The sequence below is a fragment of the Mytilus galloprovincialis genome, chromosome 6, assembly GCF_965363235.1.
Source record: "Mytilus galloprovincialis chromosome 6, xbMytGall1.hap1.1, whole genome shotgun sequence".
Lineage (NCBI taxonomy): Eukaryota > Metazoa > Mollusca > Bivalvia > Mytilida > Mytilidae > Mytilus > Mytilus galloprovincialis.
In genome coordinates, this window is record NC_134843.1 from 26,552,602 (window position 1) to 26,570,506 (window position 17,905).

The 17,905-nt window shown below is 32.2% G+C and overlaps 1 protein-coding gene across 1 annotated transcript; it reads right to left on the reverse strand.

Moving 5' to 3' along the window:
- Nucleotides 1-4,838: 4,838 nt before the first annotated feature.
- On the reverse strand, nucleotides 4,839-17,525 carry LOC143079271 (uncharacterized). The gene is made up of 7 exons (XM_076254516.1): nucleotides 17,438-17,525; nucleotides 14,730-14,861; nucleotides 13,841-14,045; nucleotides 10,866-11,055; nucleotides 9,873-9,921; nucleotides 6,353-6,555; nucleotides 4,839-5,924 (listed from the first exon to the last, which is right to left on the reverse strand). Exons 1-7 carry the CDS (start codon nucleotides 17,507-17,509, stop codon nucleotides 5,615-5,617), a joined length of 1,161 nt encoding a protein of 386 aa, XP_076110631.1. The 5' UTR covers nucleotides 17,510-17,525; the 3' UTR covers nucleotides 4,839-5,614.
- Nucleotides 17,526-17,905: the final 380 nt, after the last annotated feature.

The window sequence follows — 17,905 nt, forward strand, 5'->3', positions numbered from 1 at the left end:
CATCCATCAACGAACATGTGAAGCGTGCATAAATATTGTTGAAACTGAGAAATATGTATTGGTATACTGTCCATTCTAAGATCACCTGCAAACTGATCTTTATAGAAAAACTTTGTCACTTCGGAACATCCAAACTTTAAAAAAACAATCCAATTTGAAAAATTGTCTATTGTTTTATAGGTAGGCAGTGAATGTGATAGAAGTGCCAAAATCTGCAATCTTATTTTACATAGAAGACGCTGCTTTTCAAATCGTTAAACAGTTTGTCTTAACTGAAGACATTTTTAAAGAAATTAGAAAATTTAGCTGTACATTTATACTTATTCATTATTAATACGACATTTGTCTTTTTTTCACATAGCAAAATTAATGCTATTTAAAGGACAATACGTTGATGTACTGTAGCGTGTTTTCCATTGTGATTTATAAACAAACTGCATCGTCGCGGGCAAAAGTATTATTAAACTGCATCGTCGCGGGCAAACGTACTATTAAGCATTTAGTGTTGAAGGCCAATTTTTCTCTCAGAAATCGTGGCTGAAAGTTAGAGCAAATATTGATAAACAAACAATTCTGGGAGGTAACTGAAAATAAGAGTAAAATCAGTGAATTTATTCTTTAAATAAAAAAGCAAAATGTTGCAATGAGTTTGTGTTTGTGTATGTATATTCAAATTCTACGCTGTCTCATATTCGGGTTTATACGTCGAAAGATATATATATATATATATATATGTTTGGTAATCATGATCTCATATTTGTCCTTTTTCGACTTTTTATTTTGTATGCATGGTTTGATATTCGGTAAAATCGAATTGTATATCTTTCGGGAAATAAAGTCAGTTTATAATCTTTATACAACTCGTATTCATGCCGCGGAACCTAGCATGCTACAGTGTCATATATTTATAATATTGTTTACTTAGGTTAGTCAAATTATTTACGAGTGTCAACATTGTCTTTACAAACTCAGCATGTTGTCTTGATAAGATATCACACACAGAAAAGACTGATCAGACGGATAAGAAATCAAAATCATGCGCGATAACTCGTACTGGCTTACACTGAGGACAATAGTTGGCCATGCATAACTACGCATTCTATGGACGGACACCGACGTTGTGTAGGTGGTCACATCTCTGTGTGTAGTCACATCAATACGATAACTATGTAATAACCTTGTGTGTACTGGAATGTTCCATTCCATATTTTGGGGGAGCACATTGTATTGCTAACAACGGATTTATTACGTATTTTTACGTTCATAACAACTGGACACCTCGAAAACCTGAATGACAATTTGGTCAATATTAATTGTTCTTTTAAGACTACGTGCTTAATTCAACTGCTTGCTCGATAATATTCGATTAACAATGATTTTCTTTAGTTGTAGCTCTAATTAAGAATGTAAACATTAAGATAATTTTGACATTTTCTTCCAACGTTTTATTGGACACCGCTGTTATGAACATGATTAGTTTTTTTGACGATATATTCTGACTTAACTAAATGATAGAATATGACTGTAGTACAAGAAATGGCAATTCATGTGTCAGTTTTATTCATTTTTATAAAGCGCTGTTCATTATTCACAAACATATTTAATACAGAGCCTTCTAAAAATCTAAGGTGGTGGAATGTAACATTTCCGGTTCGAAATTTAGCCATTTTTTTTGGAAAAAATGTTCAAATAAAAAAACATGGAAGAATTATTTCTCCCATCTTTGGTATTATCAGATTCCTTGGTTTCTAATCTTTATTGCCATATACAGTTATCCAGGTAACAACATATGGAACAAATAGAAATTGACAGATTTTTAGTCACATGTAGTGATGTACCCATGATCAGATTCGTGCACCTTGTTTCTTTGATTATTTTTTTTATAACCACTTGGGTCTTTTTTATTAAACGCATAAATGGCTTTTGTACAATCTAGCGTTATTGTCCACATCTCAGCAATTGCTGAGTGTTAAGCCAATAAAGTAATGGAACATAAAGGCACTGAAGCAGCTGAAATGAAATCAAGTCCTTTGTGGGATTTTGAGTACGGACTGAGTTTCTGATTTTGGCTCATCCGAATCCCTTTCCATGCCCCGTTAAGTCAATTCAATAAAAGTTTGCCTAATACATCACCTTGAACTGACACCTTTTACTCCTATAGCACTATTTCGTACACTTGAAGCAGGAAAGACAAATAAGATTTTTAAGAATGTGTTTAGATTTAAAACAAAAAATAGCTATTCTCAAACAATAGTTATAGATCCATCTCAAACAATAGTTATAGATCCATGTGATGCAAACTGTCAAATACTTTCAACTAGATTAATTTAAGCATATTTTATTTTCAACCAGATATTACATAACATTCACTCTGAAATCAATGAAGTTTCCTGGAACGACTTTAACTGGTCACCCGCTGATGGATACTTCGACACAGATAGATAAGATTGAAACATCTCAGAGCGTTTTAACCTTTTGGAGACAGTTAATAATTAACCTCAAAATTTCAGAACACCGCTCACTCTATTCTCCGTTGGTAATAGTACTTACTTGTTTTGCTGAATCAAAAATTGGTGAAATGTTCTTGACAAACCACGAGGTAGCTCATAAATTCAAATTACTTTCGGCATCAAACATGACAATGTTTTCTTGCAATGTTCATAACATTACTTCCTCACAATAAGAAATTGATATATTATCACCGTCTTTCTTTCAGCCTTTTACTACAGTCACTGTTATCTCATTCTTATCAATTCAAAACTTGTTCAACAGATGTAGATATGTTCTGAAGAACAGTCGCTGAAAAGGACATGGATACAAAATGAGCAGAGTATTTTTTCCGTTCTTTATAAATGATATAAGAATAAACTCACCCTAGATACAAATGAGTAATGGTATGATTGTCAATGAGACAATTATCCGTAAAGCTTATAAGGCCAAGGACAATGATGAGAACAATCAAAGGTTACAACACTGCTTTCAGCAATTAGCACAACCCATACCGTATAGTTTGCTTTAAAAGACACCACCCAGTATGACAAATTTGTTTAGCCATTCAAAAGAGAAAAACGGTTAATGGTCTGATTTGTATGATCTCTCAGAAAATCCCCCACCCGGAGGTGGGCCTCAGCTGGTCCTTAAATAAAAATGTGTACTATTTCAGTGTAAACGAACGTCATACTAAACTCCAAGCATATAAATGAACCAAAATTTAAAAAAAACTACAAGACTAACTAAGGCCAGAGGTTCCTCGTTTGGAAAAAAATGCAGCGGGGTTAAACATGTTTTGTGAGATCTCAACCCTCCCCTTTACCTCTAACCAATGTAGAATAAAAAAAGACACAGTAAAACTCCGTTAAAAAAAGTCCAAGTGTTAGAACAGCCAAAAAAAGCAAAATGACAATGATATATAAATCAAAAGAGGACTTCTAGCAGTAACTGACATGCCAGCTCCAGACCTCAATTAAACTGATTGAAAAATTATGTCTTCATCATATGAATATCAAGCAAATACCCTCCCGTTGGATTTTTAGTAACATACAATCATTAAATATACGAGAAGAGCATAACCTTTATCATACCAACAACTGGTTTTAGAATAAATGTGTTTAATTCCAATGCAATAAGTCTATGAGTGAATCAATATTAATGCCAAAATATGCAATCCATATTGACCTGGCAACAGTATCGAACTATATCCATTCTGAATCAGTCTTTTATATGATTTGGTTAGCTTTTAAGATAAATGCAAACATTTCTGTGATTTGTGAAGAATATTACCATAAAAGATATGATTTGAAATACCTCAACGTATAAGATGTCTGCATGTTGATTAATATAAATTTACGAATAATGTCCTAATACTGATAATAAAAGTAAGTACCAAGTCCGGAATATGACATTTGTTGTCCATTCGTTTGAGCTTTTGATTTTGCCATTTGATTAGAGACTTTCCATTTAAAATTTGCCTATGAGTTCAGTACTTTTGTGATTTGACATTTTAGTAAATGTTTTGAATAGTTTGTGATATCAAAAACCCTGGTGTAATATTTTTTCAATATACAGAGATTTCTTTCCTCAAAATCAAATATGTTGTTACATACACAAGTGTATCAAACAAGTTGAGATTTATACCACCAGAAGATGGTGACAAGAGAAAATCATCATGTAACCAGGTGCTCCGCAGGGCGCAGCTTTATATTACTGCAGAGGTCGAACCCCTGAATATCTGGGGCAAGCTTGACACAGCTCTGAATTTGGATTCTGATCAATTTTTTGACACAATATGGGTTTCTGATACTAACCAAATATCAAAATCTTACAAATCTATTGCACGATATTGTGCAATTAAAGTTTTCTTCTTCAAACATTTCACAAATTTGGAATTTTTGGCCCTTAATTTCTTAACTATTGAGACCATAACCCCCAAAATCAATCCCAACTTCCCTTTAGTGGTCTTGAACCCTCTGGTAAAAATTTGTAGAGATCCATTCACTAAAACTAAAGTTATTGTCTGGACACTAAATGTGTCTTCGGACGAAGACACAGACAACATGATAGCATTATACAACGCAAATAAATTTTAACAATAGGAAATGAAAAATCATCCTTTTTATCATAGCTTCCCATTAAAGAATTTACAGTTAGTGTATACATTTGCAGCAGAGATATGACATAGAAGCAACACAGCATTTGCACATAGTCCTGAGAAATTATATCTGTGTTCTTTCATATAGAGTGATGTATTTTTTTATTTTCATGAGATCCATTCAAAATCTACCTTTCGTAACGCATAAGGTTTTATATTGGTTTCTTTTGGCTTTGATAAAACACAAGGACAGAATGTTTAATTCTTTATTCGAATCTTCATGGTAACTTAGGGAATAAAATATACAGTGTAAAACTATTGCACATATTTCATAACATTTAATTTATAGCAATATACAATGTATGATTACATTACCTAAATAAAGTTAAAGCCTCATTTTACTTGTTTCAATTGTTCTTCACATACATTACATACAAAATCTTTCACACAATACTATAAAAACCCAAACATGAATGATGTTGATGTATATAGTGATTCTTAATACACACAGTTTTAACATAGATGTTACTAATACTAAGTATATACCCACACATAATTTAACTTCTTTTTAATAACAAAATGGCCTCTCTGCTTATACTTAGGAGCATAAAACAAGTCAATAAACATGTACTAAAGGTGAAGTCTGAGGTCATGATGACGATGTAGCTTAAGTGACAAATTAAATGCATTTCCTGGACCAGAACATGCAGAACATGTAAATGTGATATGAATAAGTAATAATTAAGATAACTATGATAAAGTTGAGAGATTTTCACCAAAACTGAAACTTTTCTTGACATTCATTACAGGCAGTATTCAATAGTCATTTTATCATAACAAACATTAACTAAAGATGTCTAAATAACTTGTTCATGCACTATTTTTATGTGTAAGCATTAAATATAACATGTAAGCAAGGTAACAGTAGTAATGAACATTTTTCGCACAATTTTTAGTTGTAATGAACTGTATTATGCTTTTAATGTAGAAAATATCACAGAAAAGAAATCCTCCAACCTCCCAATACTATACCCCATTCAGATCAATATTCATTGGCATTAAAAAGTCATGCATAGCGAATTTCCATGTCCATAATCTGGCTATTCTGTTAAATTCCTTTCTATCTTTCATAAACAATTTACCAATAGTAGGTTCCATACACACATAACAATACGGGTCTGTCAGTAATGATTGTATACTAATCAATACTTTGGATATAGTTAATGCTAAGCTCCAGTTATGATGTATAGAGTCCAGACCCACATCTCCATGTCGACTTATATTAGGATGAAATATACGTGTAATGAATCTCACTTTGGGTGGCCTCATTGGGTAACTGAAATACAAATAAAGATGTTTGAAGTAAAATTAAAGTTTGCCAAACTGGATGACATATACTGTAAAAAAAAAATGTAAGAGAGATTTACTTTACAACTAGGAATGTAGGTTAATACAAATTATTGTCAAATTGTCAAACTTTGATCTTCTCATAAGAATGCACCAACAAATTAAGAAAATAAATGAAAACAAAGAAAGTCATAATGGCTAAAGAAGAATGTATCTGCCAAAACTAGTTGGTTTATAGTTTATTCATCAAATGTTCAAAAGAAATCACTTGAAATATCTTGTAAGTGTTAAGGGTATTTGCTCAGTATTTGCCTTTTGTTACGAATATAGCCAACCATTAAACAGGAATTGATAGGCAATGCCATCCAAACTCAAGTGGTGTTACATGTCATATTTTTTGTAAGAAAAATAACCTACCTCTGTGGTATCTGCAAATATAATAGAAATAGTCCTCCTTCATATGGACTACCCTGTGGACCAGTAATTGAAGCTTGCCAGTGACAACAATGTCTATCCAATGGTGTGGCTTTAATACCTTCAGGTGGGTCTGATTTTAATGTTTTTAGTTCACTTCTTAGTCTTCTGTGTCTCCAAGAATTCTCCTCTATCGGTGGTGTGCTCTGCAAACACAAACATATAAAACATACAATAGTCTGATTCCTTTCTAACATAGGAACATGGGTGTACAAATGTATTTATATGTCAACATCTCTCTATGATTCTTGTTTAAAATAACATGTAGTATGCAATGGTACATTAAGTCATGTTGCAGTTTCTAAAGTGATGTTTATTCTCACGCCAGTATATACATACTTGCCAAGTGACATGGTATTCGTGTGTAATACATGCTTTTCAACGGTTTAAACACGATGATTTTGTCACATGGTGTTTACACGCTTTTTTCCTCACTTTACACTCAATTACACGCTTTTTCGTTCTTTTCATTTTTTGGTCGTAAGTGATATCGCTATTCTCTGGGTTTTTCTTATTCCGCAATAAATACAGAAAAATTTGAAGTAATTGTTTGGCTGCCATATTGTTTATTTTTCTATATGGACGAACAGCAAAAGGTAAGTAGATTGTGATTAGTTTTTACGATTTTGTGACTTTCATTCAAATTCACTTTATAGGGGAAATATCCACAGAGAGAGGTCACTTTCAGGGCCTGTACCATCGTCAAAAGCGCCTATTGCTAAGCTTACACGATGTGCATGTACCAAGATTCAAGATTTATAAATTATATCTTTGATTTCTCGTTTAAATGATCGAGTGACAAGTATCGCATTGTGCATCCTATGTTGCAATGATATAAACAATACATGTGAGAGGAGAAATACAATGCAGCTATTTGAATAAGCATTTAACATTTTTATTTAATGGAAATCTAATTATAAAACATTTTTCTTTTTCAATTTCAGTTTCAAATCTAGCCAACAGATTTCCACAGGCCATGGGGATGAAAATATCACAGAACTGTTGGATCAACTTTCATAGTACCAGCTATCTTCTGATGAACTACCCACTTTTGACCAGGCAATAGCAATGGGAGCAATGGCAGAGATAATAGTTGACATTTCACATTGCCAAAAAAAAACGTTATGACATTCTTTCAAATCTAGATATATAAAGCTAATTAAGTTCAGTCAAATATCAATTACTGTGGGAGAGCATTTTCAATTGACACTGAATTCTGATCAGAACTTGACTGTTACATTTATATTGTGTGCTGTTATCAAATAAATGTATTAAACTAAACTTGAAACTGGCAGTTGTTTTGAATATGTGCCTAGTGGTGTTGCATTGAAAGCAACATAACACCACTGTTGAATACAATAAAAGTTAACACTAGAATATATATTGTTTTTGATATTAACAAATTAGTATGTGAAATTATGAACATTACCACATTTATATTTAAAAGTCCGATCTACGTCACACGATTTCACACGCTTTTTGACATGATTTCCCATTGTCAGAGGTTGGCAAGTATGAGTATATGGTCAGCATATGTTCACTCTGTCTTTGATGATTGAAGTTTAACATTAATTTTACATTTATGTATCACATGAATACATTAGAAGAAATGTTGATTCAATGTGTTTTTAATGTCATAGATTTCAAATCTCATGTATTGAAATTCAAATTAAGATCCTCAGTTGTTTGTTTCTGTTACTCCAAAAAAAAATGTCAATAGATAAATTTACCATGCTTTGATGCAATAATACAAACAGCATTGGATCTTCTAATCAATAACAATTGAGCCTCACATTATTCTATGGTGTTTGCAGGGATATCAGTGATTTTGCTAGCGCTCGTCACTTTCGTATTTTACGAAAGAGTTTTCTCATTGACGAAAGTATTTCAAATCAATTTCGTCACTTTAATTTTGAAAGTGTAAAAAAAAATTCGCAATAAAAACTATAAATCTACCTGTCTTCATGTTTTTGACAAGTTTATGACCTCCAGGTAATTAACATTTTTAACAGGTGTTACAAGTTGTGATTATAACTAATCCGCTTATCGCCATCGGATGGGTCACTAATCTCTTAATTATTATTAAACCCCATAATTGAATGACCATCATAATTATTTCCCCAGGAAAATCAGTCAGTTGGCATTTCATTTCAGCAACCAGGAGTATAGTTTCGTCAATTAATCAAAAATGTATTAACAACCCGGACAGTTCGCATTTGAATTTCAATATTTCTCAAACGATCACAATCTGAAGTTCATTTGTCGTAGATTCGTCATTCGAAGGCATTTTCGTCATATTTGATTTAAATTGTCATCAAAAACTTTCGACAATTTCCATTTAAAATAAAGAACTTTAATGTGTTTATTCAAAACTTTCACGAGTCTGAAACAGGTGCTTCCTGTATTGTGTTCTACGCATGCGTGAAAGTATTCCCTTGACTATTTATAGACTTTAAAAAACGTAAAATACGAAATCATTTAGAATCAATTAAACGAGAGAGACAAATATATATCTCTTACTAAAGGAATTTAAATAAAAATATGATAATTTCCTGATGAATCCGGACTCGTTTTGAATTTATTATCCACGTGTCACTTCCCGTTTCGTTTCATTTTAAAACCGAAAGTAGTAAACGTGATGAATTGTTGATTTGTTTACAACCTCCTTTCAGTCATTATAATCGTTCCAAAAAGGATTTTATACATTTCCAACTTGATAGAAATGATTTCCAAATATCGACTTAGACGTTTTATAAGGATAATGATTATGCAGTGAAATAATCATTGCAAATTAATTTCTGCTGTGATTCATTGTTTAAAAAAAATAGAATCCAACTTTTGTTGATCAGGAATGACCCCTGGAACAAACTGAAGAGAAATTGTGAACTAAATTTCTGGATTCCATGTCAGAATTTTTCATAATAATGGCCAATACAGTCAAATCATACAATAACTAACAATCATGCTGGTGCCTCAATCCCTTTAAATCTGACTAAGTCAAAAGATGAAGCTAGTAAATTTATACATCATTGGTCCATTGCTTTTACACAAAATAAGGTTGATTTTAATAGTGCACAAAAGTGACTAAAGCCCTCAAAATCCTAGCTTAAACCCTGAGGGATATTCAAGCTTGCCTACTTTTAAATGGTATAATTCATTAAAGGATCATATCAAATATTGTTGTGCATTATGAGATTTTCATTTTTATATCTGTGTTGATTTGGGGATCATTTACTTCTGAACCCTTTTTCTGCACTTCCAATTTTTTAGGCATGTAACTTGAAGTATGCATCTATCTTATGTTCTATTTTTATTATGATATAATATTTTTAGAGGTTAAGTTTAATGTCATGTGTATTTTGGTGCAGAGCAGGCTCATGGACAAGTGCATGGTGTCTTATTTAATCAAGATGGTTTGTGACTCCCCAATGGCATTTACTATAGCCAGATATATAGTACAAACCTGTAACATCATGCTTTCTAAACAATATCTACATGGTGAACTTTCTAATCTGTAAATCAGAAAATAAATAAAATGTATATGTATCATGACGCTTTAAGGTGGTACCTAACACTACAGGGAGATAACTCTGTAAAATCAGCAGAACGTTTTAATGATATTTCGTTGTTAAGGGAATCTTAAGCTTCTCAATGATCAAAATGAGTGTTTGTCAAACTGCTATATAACCAGTGTAATTTTTCTGATAAAACGGTTGGTTCAAATTTTTTTATTTTTTTACATTTTTGTAAAAAGGTCAAAGTAAATACTTTGTAAAAATTTTAAGAAAATTAAACGAGCCGCATTAGTTTTAGTTAAGGTGTTGGGAACAACCTTAATAACATAATTTTATTTCAGCATTCAAAATTCTTAATTTCAAACTTTTAATCCTGTTTTTATAAACTTACAGATGTAGAAGTTCTTCAGCAGTTTAATTGATTTCATTTAATTATACTCATAAAGTCTGAATTTAAACAATTTAAGATATACTATATGTCTGTTCTCATTCCTGGGAATCCTGATGCTGTTAATTTAAATAAATAAAATCTCAAAAAATTTAAAATAAAAATACATTTCATTCATCCGTTTAAATTCTAGAAACTCTGATTGCTCAAGGATTTGTTCAAAATTAAGTTCACTGAATTTTTTTAGTTTAAATTAATTTCATGTCTACTTCAAAACAGAATTTGATTTTAGGGTGTGTAATGCCACTATCAGCTCTCTCAGCTATAGCATATGGCAACCAGTTTTTGTTGGTAGAAGAAGTCGTAGAGAGAACCATCTACCTTAAGCTGGAAATCTTACAATCTTTGGTAAATTCAGATCAGAGTCAAATACACCTGCCATTGAGCTGGTTCAAAACTCGCGAGTTGACAGGCTAGTGATTGGCATAGATGAACTACTTATACGAACCTGTCACCAATGACTTAGATGCATTTATGTATGAGTTACACTTACAGTTTAGTATAAATAGTTTTCCAGTCTTTCACTCTATATTGAGGATAAAATAATGGCCATCGTAATTTACAGAATTCTCTCCATTGTAATTCAGTTGTCTCCCCTTCTAATATTTGACGCCATCTAGAACACACTTGTCCAGCTGTCCACAAAGATATGTCATCTAGGTATTTGAACACTACTAATAATACTGCAATTAAAATATAGTTTTTCATAAACTAATACCACAAATGTATAATGACAAGAGAATGAAAGATGAAGAACAGGCCTTGAAGGCATAAAACTTTGCTCAGTGCTCGGAGCACAAAAATCATGCTCGAAACATGAAATCCAGCAATTTGATTGGTTTATTTTCGAGTCTGAGTACAAAAATCATGCTCGAAAGTTTTATGACCGTGAGACCAGGGCCATTACAAAAACACCCATTCATTAATATATATTATTTTTTGTTTTCCTATTCAATCTATATGATTTTTTTTTGTTTCTTATTCATTCAGGTTGTTTCATGTCTATATAAAGGTGTATTTTTTTAAAATGTGTTAAAATAATTTCATGGAGGTATATTAATGTCATACAAAATGAAATATTAAATTCAAGTTTCCATGATTCTTCTATAAAATGATAATACAAGATGTCAATTAGTCATATTATTTAATTTGGTAAATGTTTGTGATCTGCTGTATTATGATTCAAAACTAGTGGCTTCAAAAATTATCAGTGTAAACGAGAAGTCAGTAATCAATGTCTTTATATTCATATGTGTATTCAGGGGCGTAGCTGCCGTTAGGCACTTTAGGCACGTGCCTATATATCATTTTTTCACAATTATTTTTTTTTTAAATAAATAGTTGTAAGCCGGTGAAGTTGTAAAAACTCTTTAATTATCGAATGTCATGTGTACACTAGTCTCTCGTCCTTAATGAATGGAAAATTGGATAGAATAGAATGTTTTTTACGATTTTACCTCATATAGAAACTATAAACTAGAACTTTGGTTCAGATCATTTCACTTCTATCAACAAAAAATTAAATGAACCTCAACTTAGACACATGAGTTTTTTAATTAGTTGTTGTTAGTTTTCAACTAGCTTTCCACTTTGTCTGCACCCGACTTGCCAATGTTGCCTTGGTCGTCCGTTTGGCTGTGCAGGATGTATACTTACGCAGTCACGTCTGGTCAGAATGGAGACATTAAATCCGATGCCTAGTTGTAGAGAGAATGCAACTCTTTGAGGAGTTCGTAGTTGATCTACTGAAAGGCAAAATTTCTGCTCCTATCCCATAATCCCTCATTTTCCTATGCATGACATTTTTAAATTTCCAGACCTTCGTCCTGGAAGACACCTATTACAGGACCTAGCTCCAAGTTGTATTTCTTGTAAAAAAAACCAATTTCAACGGTCCTGAACTATAACAAATATTTGACACTGGATATAAAAAAATCAATCAATCAACTGGCTTCCAGTAATTTTGAGTACTCTCAAATCTACGTGTAATTGCCACAATTATTCAAAATTTCTAAGCAGGTAGGGATTTTACAGTGGAAGATATAAAGAAATACGAATTTCTTGAATTTTGTTAGGCATCAACTATGTCTGTATGTGTTTGTGTGGCTAGGGTGAAGGTTTAAGATTAAAAAGATTGATGGTTGATGTCTAGCCAAAAGGATAGTTCTATTATATAGCAGTATCAGTGTTTACGTGCCTATCTTTTTAGACGACCGCAAAAATTGAAAATTTTTTGGTCGTATATTGGTATCACGTCGTCGTCGACCGAATACTTAGTATAAGTAAATAGAAATCTATGAAATTTACACACAAGGTTTATGACCACAAAAGGAAGGTTGGGATTGATTTTGGGAGTTTTGGTCCTAACAGTTTAGGAATAAGGGGCCAAAAAGGGCCGAAATAAGCATTTTCTTGGTTTTCGCACTATAACTTTAGTTTAAGTAAACAGAAATCTATGAAATTTTGACACAAGGTTTATGACCACAAAAGGAAGGTTGGGATTGATTTTGGGAGTTTTGGTTCCAACAGTTTAGGAATTGTATATTTGGGGTTCTTTAATATATGATTAATCTAACCATGTATTTAGGGTCCAAAATTGAACTTTATTTGATTTCATCAAAATTGAATTCTTGGGGTTCTTTGATATGCTGAATCTAACCATGTATTTGATTTTCGATATTGGACCATAATAGGTAATGTCCAATTTAAAATTTAAAGTTTTTAAGTTTAAGTTCTTGGACCACATTCATTATGTGTCAGAAACCTGTGTTGAGTCAACTATTTAATCACAATCCAAATTCAGAGCTGTATCAAGCTTGAATGTTGTGTCCATACTTGCCCCAATGTTCAGGGTTCGAACTCTGCGGTCGTATAAAGCTGTGCCCTGCGGAGCATCTGGTTTAATGAAGGATCGTCACCAATATTTATATATATTAATCAGAACGGAATGGATATGATAATACCAAACAGGGTGTACTGCTTGATTAGAAGGGATACGCTGATCTACCGTCTGGGCAATGCATATTGTAAATATTTTTGTTTATATAACGGATTGTACTGCGTTATTTAATTCACCAGTTGCACAGGCACTTGTCTCAGAATTTTTTTCCCTATTTATGTTATATTAAGGTATATAGGGGAAAAAAATTCTGAGACAAGTGCCTGTGCCCAGTTGGATGTTATGGTACATTATTCATAATTCTTTGAAATTTTTCATCATATATATTATAATTATCATGATTAAATAACAAGTAAATTTAATATTTTTGTACATAAAATTTTGCAGCTAAAACCCTGAAACCATTTTGCGGCGGCCCCCCCCCCCCTGAACCCCCTACCAGGGCTCTGCCCTGGACCTGCAAGGGGCCTTAAGCGGCCCCCAAACCCCCTGCCGATTGGTGCCTACAGTTTACTGAATACCTAGCTACGCCCCTGGTATTAACTAAGTACATTTTTTCATGTTTTTACCTTCAGGTGGCATGGAATCAACCAGTCCTTCAGGAACACTGCCTGGTTCCCTAGGTGTAGTTAGTGATGTTATTCTCTCAGCTAATTTATCTGTTTTATGATTGAGTGATTTGATTTTCCTGGCCCTATACTCCTCTTCCTTTGTGTAGAAATCAAAAGATTCAACTGGTTCCTCATTTCCTGAATCTGCATCCGAATCATCCTTCTGTAAAAGCATGGCCATTTCTTAAAAATTTAGTTTTTTAAAACAAAAAAAGATTTCCTTTTTCTAAATTCTTTTTGAATGTCATATAAAACAGTTTCCTGTGTTGTTGCTTATTTTCTTTCGATGATTAATTTATTCCTATTTCAATTGTGCAGTCCTGTACTTTTACTAAGCCTGTCTTCCTGTCATTCAACCATTAAATTAGTTAATGAATAATTATTTTCTGCTAAAATTGACAAATATAAAAAAAAAAATTAATGATAAGTTACATGTATTCTCTAAAGCCAGGATCATAGATTCATACTGAAACTAACTGAAACCAGTTATTTAAAAAATAACCACTTTCAATAATACCCTTGACTGAGGGTTATATTCAGGGTAACTTCATGAAGAACAGTAAAAAAATCTTGCAAAATGATGTTCACAGTAATTTTTGGTGCATGACGATAAAATGTACTTTCTTTAAAACGATAAAAAAAAATCAAACAGTTTTGACTTTCTACAAATTACATTAAAAATTTGGCCAAAATCAACGAGACCTCTGACAAATCACGATAAGGATATTATGATGAATCACAGAAAATTTTAACCAAAAATTATAAATTTTGACTCTAACTGTAGCTGAAAATGATTTTGAAGCCTGAAAGTAAAGGGCTTCATACTCTCTTGACAAAGTTGACGTACCTCATTGTAAACTTCCTGCTCTCCCTCCTCTAAGTTAATGTCATTAGAGAAGAGAAATAAATGACAACTGCTACACACAGGTTGTCCAAAATTACTGCCAAGGAAACCAGTACATACCATGCACTGTTCATACTGTTGAAAATATATAAATGCAGTATAAAGAATTAAATGTATTATAATTCAGTTCTTTGGTTGACTTCTTTTTAATGAATATTAAATCAAGAGCCATATATTCAAGCCTGCAACTTGGTTTTGTTCAAGCCTCATTTACCAATATAATGGAATTTGATGCGACTGTCTTACAAGTGAGAGGTTTAGCGCTAGTTTAACCAGATTCAATCTCCCATTTTCTGCAATTATAAGAAAATGCCTGTACTAAGTCAGGAATATGACAGTTGTTATTCATTCATTTGATTTATCCATTTGATTAGGGATTTTCCATTTTGAATTTTTCTCATACATTGTAGTTCAGTATTTTTGTGATTTCACTTTTTTGGGTGTCAGGGTAATCATAGCTGTTATACAATGTACATGTACAAATGTAGTTAACAGGACATTGACAAAACCAATCATTTCATACGCTTTCGAGACATTTAGACCATGATCACTTTCTGCCTACAGTCTCTTAGGCCATACACTAGCTGGGCCTTTGGTTGTTTCGGCCCAATAAACATTTTTTTCCTTATAGCTGACTATATATATATCATGATATATGCGGCATGGGTTCTGATCTTTGTTGACGACAGTATAATGGTACAGTGACCTATAGATGTTAACTCTATATCATTTGGTCTCTTGTGGAGATTTTCTTAAATGAGACAAATGCAACTTTAAAGTTAAAGTTAAACATTCTGTATTATTATCACCATTTTTTATAATAAACATCATGACTAAAAGTGTAAAAAAGAAGGGTATGAGGGGTCCTGATCCCAAAATCCTTGGCTTAAAAACATGAAATCCTGAGGTCCCAAATTTATAGAAATCTAAATCCTGACATCCCGAATTTTAAGAAATCTAAATCCCGACATCCCGAATTTTAAGAAATCTAAATCCTGAAACTACTTTTATAACAAGGCCGAAACCACCAAGGCCGAACTAGTTACATGGCCAAAATGTCTTGTTGCCATAATTTTCAATTTTAGAAATATCATCTGTTTCTTTGATTGGTGCACCAAAATAGGGGTTACACTAAAGACCTGAAAGTGGACGTGAAAAGACCTGAAAATATACGACTAAAATTATTCAAATTGCAATAACTTTTATTATTTGATGGAATTTCGTCAAGTTGGAATACACCAGAGAAAGATTGAATGTGTTTGCTTATGTGGGAAGCCCGATTTATACGAAAATATGATAGGGTGCATGTATGAAGCTAAAAGAGGAAGAGTTACATGTAACAAATGGAGTCATCAAACTTGTGAAGGGGTTAGCAGTGATTGGTTTTGTGATGAACATAGACAGTGTATTTAACTTCATGAATATACAAATTTTATATTAGAGTAAAAGTAATTTTATATGTGATTAAAGTAGACTGGGAATAATATAGCATTTTAATGTTTTATAGTTTTGTGTACCTTTACAGTATGTAAACGAATTTTTCTGATTTTCTTATTTAATATTTTAATTAAGTATTTTTTATTACGCAATTATTCTAGAATATTAACACTTTTACAGTATGTTGAGTCACTAAGTTTTCTTTTTAATTAACATGAATTAAACTATTTTTAGATTTGTATTATCATTTTGTTTTTATAAGCGTAATTACATGACAATAGATAAACTTGTTCTATAATATTTGTTTCAATTAGTGTTTTCATTGTAATTTATAATGTGATTTAATTGTGTATAATTATGTAATTATGTGTAACTGATAAAACCTCATTTTAAGCTAATCGTTAACATTAAATATGTTTATCACAAGTTGCTTTTGACTCTTCTTGAATGAAAATGCAATTGTTTCATAAGATATGTTGAATTAACTTATATATCCAGGTTCATTCAGGACTTCATTTTTCATTCAGCAGGTCCGACGTTTGTCACAAAGTGCAGGTTCCAGACTTGGGACACCACAAAAATTGTGACGGGGTTATCATAGTTTAAAGACACCAAACCTTTTTCTGAATTATTTATTTCTATGGTATATCATGTCTCTTTGACTTATACGTTTTAACATGCGAGTTTTGGTTATTCTTTGGTATCTCCCGTCTTCTTTTATACTTGTATCAGTTTTGCGTATCATATTAGTATCTTCCGTCAATAAAAAATAGAAAGAAGATGTGGTGTGATCCCAATGAGACAGATCTCCACAAGAGACCAAATGACATCGAACATGAAAAGTTATCAACCATATTTTTCGTCTATGTTTATTATTTATCCACTTTCAGGTCTTTAGTGTAACCCCCAAAATAGTCCATAAAGAATAATTACATGTACCATAGAAGTAATGTATTCACTTGCACAGATTTGTCTTTCCTCAAAATATATTTTAAGGTTCAAACGCGTAATAACTTAAAAAAAGGTTCTGAACTGTTCAGAGAAAGGATGAATTTTATAATTTGTAAAGGATAAATATTTACTGTCAACAATACTGTAGTGCCAAATATGAATGAGTGAAATTCTCAATATTCAGATTTACACATTTATATAGACAAATATATTTTCTTCCTAACTCAGTGCTTCAAAAATTATTAAGTTAAAGCTATATTTGCCTCGGGTTTTAAAAAATCTTCTATTTTCCCATCGCTACTGGAGGTCGCCATTTGTTTTCTTAGATTGGGCATGAAGAAAAGAAAGATTTCATTGAAAGACAGCATCCAGTTTGGTTATTGCTGTGTTTTACCAAGGGCTATCTTTGAACTTATAGTTACATCTACTTCTTTTTTTTTTAAATCTTTCTTTAAATACCCATATTTTGTTTTGTTTAGACAGAATATTTCGAATTTAAAAAAAAAAAGTGTAACTGAGGACAAAAGGGGGGGGGGGGGGGGGGGTCGTGACAACACATCCCGGAACGTGATGGTGGCCAGTACCTAGTTCCTATTCGATCTGGATACCTGATATCAGATTGTGGCTGAATAACAGACAAACAAATAATATTTTAATAAAAAAAAAAATAATTGCACGTACTCGCTATCTATATATATCATCTATCTATATTTATATTCACGTTTAAATTG

What these genes read in the sequence shown, in the direction of transcription:
- LOC143079271 (XM_076254516.1), bottom strand. Translation starts at nt 17,509, where the DNA reads ATGCCCAATCTAAGAAAACAAATGGCGACCTCCAGTAGCGATGGGAAA. An exon ending in AAGATTTTTTAAAACCCGAG is followed by an intron (nt 14,862 to 17,437) that starts GCAAATATAGCT and finishes TATTTTCAACAG; the next exon opens with TATGAACAGTGCATGGTATG. An exon ending in AGCAGGAAGTTTACAATGAG is followed by an intron (nt 14,046 to 14,729) that starts GTACGTCAACTT and finishes ATGCTTTTACAG; the next exon opens with AAGGATGATTCGGATGCAGA.